Consider the following 10,508-nt stretch of genomic DNA (forward strand, 5'->3'; position numbering starts at 1 on the left):
CATAGCAGATGCTCAATAATTATTTGTTAAATGAATGAGGATGACATTTAGTTTAGTGTCTGGCCAAGGATTAAAAATTTTATGACTATATCTGCATTTTCCTTTCCAGTGTCCTGGGGAGGAAAAGAGAAAATGGAATGGGCAGAAAAGTCCCCTGATCCAAAGGGCAACTAATTATGGACTTTCACATTTCCTGGGAGGACATTTTTCCTTAGGAGTTAAGACCTGGGAAAGGAGAGCCTTGGTATCCTTGGGGGAGAGTTTGGTGTGGAAAGAACAGAGAGGGTGAACTCCTTTACTGTGCTGATTCTTCACCTCTCTGAGCCTCAGTTTTCTCATCTGGGCAATGGGGAAACCTGCAAGGATTCAGTGAGATAATGAATGTAAAGCATCTCACACAGGGCCGGGTACCTAACAGGCATGTATAGAAGTTCCAGTGAACTGAGTTGAGTTGAGTCAGATGCTTTTGGTTCAATCCAGGAAGGAAGCAACTCCCTGGCAAGCAAAAATCAGCATAATTCCCCCAAGGGCAATGTAGCTTCACACTCCCTTGCCTTTGTACTTGTTCCCTCTGAGAACTCATTTCTTCTTTTTGTGTTTGACATAAACTATCTCCAGTGTGGAGTCCTCTCTGATCTCCTCAAAAGAAACTAAACTTCCCCCTCATCTATGCCTGCGGCAGTGGAACATGCATCTATCGCATCTATGGTAGCATGTCACCAGTCAATCCCAAACGTTTTTGACGTGTCTCTCTCCTGGGGGTTTTGAGCTCCTTGTTTCAATAATCATTCAAAAAAACATGTATTGAATATTGCTATGTGATAAGAATGGGCCTGTAATTCATTTTTTATTTTCCAAGCTCTGGTGTGTAATCAGTGCTTGGTAAATTTTAGTTGGGTGTAAAAACAGTGAGAAGAGTATGGACTAGCAGCATTTAGGATTGGTTTTGAGTCCAGTTTCTGTCACTTCCTGCTGTAACTTCAAGCAAGTCACTTTGGCTCCCTTATCTCTGTTGCCTAAGAGGCAATGGGTGTGTAGCAAAGGGCCTGGAGCTGAGTGAAGTCTCTTCCCCTCCCCACCTTTTTTCAGTACTAGGGATTTAACCCAGGGGTGCCTCTCCACTAAGCTACAACCCCAGACCTTTTTATTTTTATTTTTTTGAGACAGGTTCTTGTTAAATTGCTTAGGGCCTGACTAATTTGCTGAGGCTGGCCTTGAACTTGTGATCCTCCTGCCTCAGCCTCAGTGTCTGGGACCCTCAGTGTCTGGGATTACAGGTGTGTAATGTAAAGCCACTGCGCCCAGCTTTTTCTCTCTCCCTTTAAGAGAAGGTTGGATGTGTGGGAGGGGAATGGGGGAATCATGAACTAAAATTGAATTCCATGCATGTATGAGTTTGTTGGGATGAACCCAACTGCTATGTGTAATTATTAAGCTCTAATTTAAAAAGAGAGGTTTGAAGTTTGGGACATCCCTTTCTGGTGAGGATGATGAAGGTCTTTCTACAAAGCACAGCTTGGATGAAAAAGTTTGAGGATACTGATACCACATGTTGGTGAGGTCCACGCTTGTGGAAATGTAAATTGGGACATTTTCCATAACTGTGCATACCCTAGTTTCATAGCCTGCTTGAGTTTCTATAGAAAAGTGCCATAGGCCCAGTGGCTTAAGCAACAAACATTTATTTGTCACAGTTCTGGAGATTGAGATGTCTGAGATCAGATCAAGGTGTCAGCATAGTTGGATTCTGGTGAGGGCTGTGTTTCTAGATTGCAGACAGATAGATACCTTTTTGCCATATTTTCACATAGTGGAGAGATGGGGGAAGGGGAAGGGAAGGTTGAGAGAGAGAGAGAGAGAGAGAGAGAAGGGGAGAGGGAGGGAGAAGGGGAGGGAAGAGAGAGAGAGAGGGAGAGAGAGAGAGAAAGGTAACATTCATTGATCTCTTCTTATAAGGGCACTGATTCTATCATGAGGACCCCACCCTAACTGTTATGGGCCAGGGTACATGGGCAAAGACCAAACAGACTCCCTTTTACCCTGAGACTCCACATCATGTAAGAAATGCTTCTCCCATGGGAACACCCCACCTCTGTGCCCATCAACAGTTGCTTAGCATAGCTTGTTTGGTGACACAAAATGGCAATTCTTATACAATATAAAATTGTTCTCTTTTTGGTTCTCATTTTTCTTGAACAATGTACCTGTCAGAGATTGATTATCCAGACATTAGTAACCATTCTTTAACTTGTACTCAATTAGGGATGTTTTGACCCACTGCCCCTTCTTCTTATGTTTTTAGATCTCATAACGTTTGGTTATGATTTTGAGTCATAGCAACAGCCACTTATGATTAATATGGTTTTGGACTATAAAAGGTGTATTTGACCCCCGGGGAGGGTTTATAGACTTGCAGCCACCTGCCATCTGGTGGATGTTTCCGTCTCCTGCTTTAAGATCGACTTGGTGATTTACTGTAATCTTGCAGTAACATAAGGGCTTCATTTAACCTAATTATCTCTCAAAGGGCCCCTTTCTGAATACTAACTACATATTGGAGATTAGGATTTCAACATGGATTTTGGGCTCACATTCGTGTATTCCATCACACCTAGTAATTCCACTTATGGGTGTTTACTTTTGAAAACATTCACATGTGTATACAGGGAGACATGCTTAAGGGTGCATGCACTCCTTGACTCTTCACAATGGCCAACCATTTGTGATACCCAATCTTTATCAATTACCTCATGGGGATTAAATGGGAAAGGAGTCACTTAGATGCATCAATATGGAGAAAGCTCAAAACCAGAACTTGCAAAAAAATACAGATTGATAAGAAAGTACAAAATAATAATAATAATAATAATAATAATAATAGCTGATTATTAACTGCAATCATTAGCAAAATCTAAAAAGTTGATCTCTTAGAAACAGAGGGCAGAAAGGTAGTTACTAGAGGCTGGAGCAAGGGAGGACGGGGAAATGCCAAAGGGTCCAAAGCTCAGTAGACTAGAGGACTATGTTTCGTTGCTCCATCACACTGCGTGGCACTTCATTGTCCTATAATAACCCTACCTAAGTGTTTGTCCTCCACCTAATTGAGCATCTTGAGTTCAGGTACCATGCCTAGTTCACCCTTCCACCCTTGGGGACACAGGTGTTTAGGGATCTCTCCCTTCTCCTACTTGGGGTCACTGGTGGAAAAAATCGTGGGCTTTCAGCTCCGCTCAACTACAGGTTGCCCATGAACAGAATCAGCTGCCTGAATGAAATTCTGTGTGCAGAACCCGGTTGACAGCCAACCCCTGTGTGTTTCGTTCTATCGACCTGGAAAGTCATCATCACTCACCCTTACAAAGTGAGGGGTGTAACTGCTTCAAGTGCCTTTCCATTTTTCCAACTGTAAAATGGGGATAATAAGATTTCAGGGCTTTTATTTTTTGCTTTGACATTTTTGGTGCAAAGATCCTTAAGCTTCAGTTAAGTAGATTTTATGGGGTGTGTGTGTGTGTGTGTGTGTGTGTGTGTGTAAGTAACATAATTCTCCATTAATGTCTCTCTCTCTTGTCTTACTACCAATGGGAAGAAAACTTGAAATTCTAGGTTGGATGTGTAGTTCCATGTAGGACTTGCCAAGGAAACAGGAGGACTCAGGCTTCCACAAAAAATCATTTCTGGATTTGCTCTCAGGTGCTAATCTGTGCTAGAGGAACCAGATGACTGAACTTTAAGGCTCCTGGCTCTATTTAGTCTAAAGTTGACTTTCTTTTCTTAATGGTTTTTTATTGGTGCATTATTGTTGCATATTAATACATGCACATAAGTTGATCACTCTCATTCCCCAGCACCTTCTCTTTCCCTACCTACTCCTCCCTCCCAGCCACATTTTTCTACTCTAATGGTTTCTCTTCTATTATTATTATTTTGAAGTAGTGCATTACAATTATATATAAAAGTTCATTTTCTAATCTTTTCAACTTTTGTGATTTGTTTAATTGCACATTTATATTTGAGTCCCTGGGTTTAAAGCTTCTGAAGTCTATGTATCTATTTATGTATCAATGTACATATGTACCTATCTATTCTAAGACTGTAAAAATATCTCCTATGTTTTTCTTGTTATACTTTCATAATTCCATTTTTTGAGGGGGGGGGCAGTACCAGGGATTGAACTCAGGGGCACTTGACCACTAAGCCACATCCCTAGCCCTATTTTGTATTTCATTTAGAGACAGGGTCTCACTAAGTCTCACTTAGCACCGGCAAGGTGCTAAGCTTGCTTTGAACTCATCATCCTCCTGCCTCAGCCTCCTGAGCCTCTGGGATTATAGTCCTGCACCACCTTGCCTGGCTCATAGTTTCATTTTTATGGTTAAATGTTTAGTGCATCTGGAATTTACTTTGGTGCATGTTGTAAAGGTAGCAAACTAAGCAGAAAGGGTGGGCAGAAGGTAACTTGGAGAGTTCAACATCACCGTAAAGTTGTGAAGTATTCCTCTCTTCAGCTGTAAATTCTATGAGAATGGAGGTAGTGTCTCTTTCACTGTTATTTCCAAGTATCTGGTATAGCTGGGCACAAAGTGGGTGTTCAGTAAATTCTTTTGGAATGATGAAAGCAGCTACCTCATATATTCACTGTGACTGGCTAAAGGCTTTTATGTATTCCATTCTGCAGTAAAGGAAATTCCATCCATCCACCCTCCCTGCTTGGATTAGGGTGACCAACTGTCCCAGTTTGCCTAGAACTGTCCCAGTTTTATCCCTGAGGGTCTTGTATTCCAAATACCCCTCCATTCCTGGCAAACTGGGATGGTTGATCCCTGTGCCTTGGATTATTCTTCCCTTTCAGGAATGTGAGGAGCATGTGTGAGGGGAATGCTGTATGGAACCCATTTCTGTAACTGAAGAAAGGCTTTGCCTTCACATGCCTGACCTTCTTTCTTTTCCATGTATATATGTATATTTATCAGTGCGTTATAGTTGAACACAATGGTGGGGTTTGTTGTTACAAATCCGTGTGCTTGACTCCCTAGCTCTTAAAACACTTACCGAGAACAGACTGGTCCCACCTGGGTCAGTAGGTGTTGGCTCCCAGCCTTCACTTCTCCTGCTGCTTCTTAAAGATTTGCTCCAGCTTGGGAGGCTGGTAGGTAGCATGGCTGGGGTCCCCACCTGGTGCATCTGATCTCTTCTCCAGTGTCCCCAAGACCCTTTCCTTCTCTGGATAGGGGGATATATTATCTTGAAAGTAAGAAAACTGAGTTCTGAAGAAGGGAAGGGGCTTGTCCCAGAATACACAGCTATGCAGGGGTAGATCTGGAACTTGAGCTCAGATCTCCTTATATTTCCTGAAAATGCTGTCTCTGAAAAGAGACCATAAGTATGCCTCTTAATAAATTACCAAGTTACTGGTTGCAGTTTTTTTTTTGTCCCCTCATCTATAGATTAAGCAGTTTGGACCAGATCAACGTTTCCCACTCTACTCTATGGGTTGGTGTCATTAGAATTACTGGTGGAATTTTGTGGAAAGCTACATTGCTACACAAGTGCCCAGAAATTCTAAACAATTGATCCAGAGTGAGGCTCAGGAATCTGCAACTGAAAAAAAAAAAGTTCTAGATAGCTGGTGTGGTGGTGTACACCTCTGATTCCCCCTGGAAGGCTGAGGCAGCCTGGGAAACTTAGTGCAGGCCCTAAGCAATATAACAAGTCCCTGTCTTAAAAAAAAAAAAAAAAAAAAAAGGACTGGGGTTGGGCTCAGTGTTAAAGTATCTTGGGTTCAATCTCTACCCATCCCCAGTTTTTTTCCGGGTGATTCTGATGTACAGCTGATCTGGCCCTCCCAAGCCGAGCTTCCAGTCTGGTTAAGGTGGCCTCCTGCCATTTCTCAATGTGTGGCTTGCCCTTTTCTTAACAACCCTGAATTCTTAGCTTATTTCTCCCCAGCATGCAGTCATGTAATATGCCTTGACCCAGACACCAGCTGCTGTCCCTGTGATGGTGTGTGGTTATGGGTTTTAAGGACATACCTATAAATGGAGGTAGGTAGGGAGCTCTTCATCAGAGCAGCTTCAGTCCAGTCTTTGGGGGTGAAAATGGCAGAGAAGGGAGCAGGGATGTGCCCCAGCCAGGAGGTAGGAAGAGGGGACTTAAAATCTTCTTGGCCCCTGAGGGAATGGCTTTCTGTTTTCCTCCTGAAGCTTCCTTCTCTCTCTGCTATCCCAGAGTCCGTGGAGAATCTCCATATCCCTTGTGGATGTTGTGACAGTGGGTGGCAGGGGATTGCCAGGGATGACTCACTTTTTAGTTCCTGGGGAGATTAGAGAAGTTTGACTGAGTGGGTCCCCAGGCTCTATGTGGGGAAGACAAACATACTCCACGAAAGGGGTCCCTTTGGCTCACTTTCTTTGGAACTCAGTATATAAATATTTCACTATGCTTTAGAATCTTTGAAGCCCTTCTACACAAACTCAATTTTTTTCTTGTGGTTCTAACAAGTTATGCTCTTCCTCTTGCCTGAAATATCTTGCCTCTTCCTCATCTACTGGTAAACTCTTCCTTTAGGAAAAGCTCAGATATTGCCTTCTGTAGGATGACTTCCTGCCTCTGCAGCAGAGATACTCTTTTTTTTGTAGTTGTAGGTGGACAGAATGCCTTTATTTATTTTTACGTGGTGCTGAGGATTGAACCCAGTGCCTCATGCATGCTAGGCAACGCTCTGCCACTGAGCTACAGCCCCAGGCCCCCAGAGCTTCTCTTTTCCACTGTGCATCTTGAAGATGCTCACACAACAGCATGAATCAGAGACAGACAAGGACCCAGATGACTGTGTATGATGCTGTCCTAGACTGGAAGCAAACTGAGGTCAGGGCCAGGTATAGAGTAAGCACCCAGGAAATCAAGTCAGAATTGCTAGAGATGGGTCCAGGCATGAGTGATTTTTTTTTTAGCTCTCATGATTTAAAACCACTTGGAATGTCCATGTAGGATTAAGAACCACTCCTTGGAGATGGGAATGGGGCTGAGCCTGAAGTCAGGGCCAAGTGACTCAGGCTCTAGGGAGTAGGTGGTTATGATATGGCATCACCTAATTTCTATAATGTGACTTACAGCTAACCTGTCCTTCAGGTTAGCAAAGTGTTCTTTAGTTGTAACTAGTGTTTATTAATTCTGCTATGCTCTGAACTTCTCAGAGTGTGGGATAAAATTATGAATGGAAAAGCCATGGTCCCTTTCATGAAACTTGCAGGGAGAAAGGGTCAAAGTTGACTAAACAAAAAATATTGGGGAGAGATAGGTATCTCAGGAGAGAGTAAAGGCATGTTCAAGGGCTTGGAAGTGGGAATGCAAGTGGAACATTTGAAGACTTGAAAGAAGGCCCATGGGGCTTGTGCTCAGAGAGTGGTGAGAGGGGGTGCTGCTGTGCCTACAGAGAGAGGCAGAGGCCAAAATAGTGGAGACTTTCTGGCCATGTGGAATATATGTCTTTCTTTTATATCCCCCAAATAATGAATAACTACTGAGATGCTTAAGGAAGGGCTACATCATGATGTACCCTTTCAAGTGATCACTCTGATTGGTGTGCGAGTAGAAAGGATTTAAAGGAGACCAGTCAGGGGCCTGTTCATAGTCCAGGACAGAGATGACATTGATCTGGTCTGAGGTATGACAGTGTACAAGGAGAGAGGATTTGAGAGCATGGATTTGATAAATTCTTTGGAGTAGAATCAATGGAACTTGGCGATGGGCTGTGGTGGGTGATGCAGGGGAAGGAAAAAAGCTCATTTGTTGACTTAATAAATATTTATGGAGTGTCTTCAATGAACCAGTCCATATTCTGAACAAAGAGCCAATGACATCTGAATCTTATGTTTTGTCAGAGGAAGAAAGATAATGAAGACAAAAACAAAAACAAAACAAACAAAGAACTAAATGATATAATCTATTCAAGGCAATGAGTGCTATTATGTGATACCCATTGCTACAATACATAACAACAACAACAACAACACCCCAAACTCCCAGCAGCACTACCCTCGCCAAGACACAGTATTTCCGTATAGCTGTGTGCAATAAAACAGAGCCCGTCTGGTTGGTATACTCTTGGAATGACTGGTCACATGGGGTTTCCATGCCCTGGAGTCATATGGGAAAAAATTGGCTATGATCCAATGTTTTCATGACCTAAGACCAAATTCAGCATAATAAATTCTGTATTTTATATGTCAGATGGAGCCATCTTTCTCAGATACACCTATGTTTTCAGAAACTATAGTTGTGTGCAAGGTTTGGAGACCTATGACTTAACAAAGTTTGCTGGGAAAGTAAAGAAGAGAGGAAAACCATCATAGAGTTGATAGTTCAATGATACACTGTGTCTCAGTGAGTGTTGTGTTGCTTTAACACAATGGAGCATACGTATAGCTTTTAGTCTCTGATTTTTTAAAAATATTTTTTTAGTTGTAGATGGACAAAATAACTTTATTTTGTTTATTTATTTTTATGTGGTACTGAGGCTTGAACCCACCTCCTCACACCTGCGAGGCAAACGCTCAGCCACCGCTGAGCCACAACTCCAGCTCCTAGTCTCTGATTTTATTCATGTAGATTAATGTTTTGGGTTTGATCCATGTTACTCTCTGTGTGTGGTCTATCTTGGTTAGTGTTCTGTGGGCACTTGAACAGATTGATATTCTGCCACCGATGTCAGGTAACTTGCTGGAGCCATTCTTCTAGTTTTCTTCAGTGGCATTTTTAAATGTCTGTTAATTAGTCTTAGAATTTCCAACTGTTAGGATAGAATTCTCAAAGAAATTTCTCGAGACAGAGTCTCATACTCAGAAAGCAAAATTTATTAGCAGGTAAGGCCTGCGAGGCTGCCCAGGAGAGTGGCACAGCAGCCAGAGTTATTTGAATAGGGTTTTTATATCTTTTTAAACAGGGAACAAGAGCAAGCTGAAAATGACCTTGGGTGCATCAAGCTAATATTGACCCGGGGTGCAGGTATTTGGGTAACAACAGATTTTTGTATTTAGGGAACTTGGAAGTGGGGTGGTTATGGGAACAGAGTATCCTAAGGTTCTGAGTCCCAGAACCAAAATGGAGTTACTAAGTCTAGGATATCCCATTATTTTCCCCTTTTTAAATTTTTTTTTTGTTTTATTATGGCAGAGGGCTGAAAGGTCAGTCTTCTGTAGCTACTTGCAGCTGGGAAGGGGCAGTGGTCTCCAGGTAGGGAAGTGTGGTCATGGGGTTTAAGTTTTTTTTTTTTCTTTTAATAGTTTCCAGGTGTGGTCATTCTGTGATCCTCTGGGTATCCTTCAGGTTGGAGTCTTGTGTAGCTACCCAGGACCATATGGTTGGTTGACTGGTGAAGATCTTTATCCGGTTCATCAAGAAATTTTGGAAGCAATTGAAAATGCAAGGACCTATAAGAATTACTAAGAGAATCATTGATAAAGGCCCGATTAGGGGGGCTATCCAGGACCGGGAGCCCCCTAGGAGCTCCACACCCCAGGGAGAGTGGTCTCTTTTAGCTATCTCTGCGGCCAGTTTCATTAGTTTATTTGCCACATCTTTAACTATTTACAATTACAGTGTCAGAGTCTTCATTTCAAGTTAAGCATCTGTCTGCTTTAATGTGATTTTTTTCCCCCATATATTAAATGTGGAAGTCTAGGGAGGAAAATGTGTTGAAAAGTCTGGGAACTTAGGCAGAAGGGCTTTCTATGGGGCAGAACATCTCCTCCAGCAAAGTAGTCTTCATAAAGCCCATTTTATATCCTTGTTCCTCAAGCTGTAGATAAAGGGGCTTAGCATAGAGGTGACCATTGTGTATATCACAGATGCCACCATTCCAAAATCTGCTGAAAAGGCCAGGAGGATAGAGCAGAGCCAGGACGTGGCCACCAGCAGCTGGGGACACATGACAGTGGTGTAGTGCAGAGGCAGGCAGATGGCCACATAGCGGTCATAGGCCATGATGGCCAGCAGGAAGTCATCCAGCAGGGCCAGTGCCATGAAGTAGTACATCTGCAGGAGGCACCCAGTGTGGGAGATGGTGTGCTGCTGCGTGTGGATGTTCACCAGCACCTTGGGGACAATGGTGCAGGTGAAGCAGGTATCCACGAAGGACAGGTTGGCCAGGAAGAAGTACATGGGTGTGTGGAGGTGCGGGTCAGAGCCAATGGCCAGGATGATGAGCAGGTTGCCCAGCAGAGTGACCAGGTACATGCCCAGGAAGAGCCCAAACAGGAGGGGTTGCTGTTCCTGGTGCTCAGAGAAGCCCAGAAGCAGGAAGTCAGAGACGATGGTTTGCTTTCTAATTTCCAAGATAGAGAAAATAGAGCAGAGTGTTGTTTACAAAAAGTAGGTTCTAAAAATCACAGAGTCCAAGAACTTTGATGTTTTTTTCTCTGTTCCTTCAAGAGGACCCTGAGATTCAGTAGTAGATATAATTACATGTATACAAACATGAAAAGTTGGGGGACCATGGACCATGATAA

General features: G+C 42.9%; 1 protein-coding gene across 1 annotated transcript; it reads right to left on the bottom strand.

Annotated features, from left to right (window-relative positions):
* Window positions 1-9,069: 9,069 nt before the first annotated feature.
* LOC125619670 (olfactory receptor 7D4-like) lies at window positions 9,070-10,508 on the bottom strand. Its single transcript, XM_048813226.1, has one exon. It carries the CDS (start codon window positions 10,234-10,236, stop codon window positions 9,766-9,768), a length of 471 nt encoding a protein of 156 aa, XP_048669183.1. The 5' UTR covers window positions 10,237-10,508; the 3' UTR covers window positions 9,070-9,765.

Source organism: Marmota marmota, unplaced genomic scaffold (assembly GCF_001458135.2).
Source record: "Marmota marmota marmota unplaced genomic scaffold, marMar, whole genome shotgun sequence".
Lineage (NCBI taxonomy): Eukaryota > Metazoa > Chordata > Mammalia > Rodentia > Sciuridae > Marmota > Marmota marmota.

Coding starts and splice junctions, on each gene's coding strand:
- LOC125619670 (XM_048813226.1), bottom strand. CDS start 10,236: ATGTACCTGGTCACTCTGCTGGGCAACCTGCTCATCATCCTGGCCATT.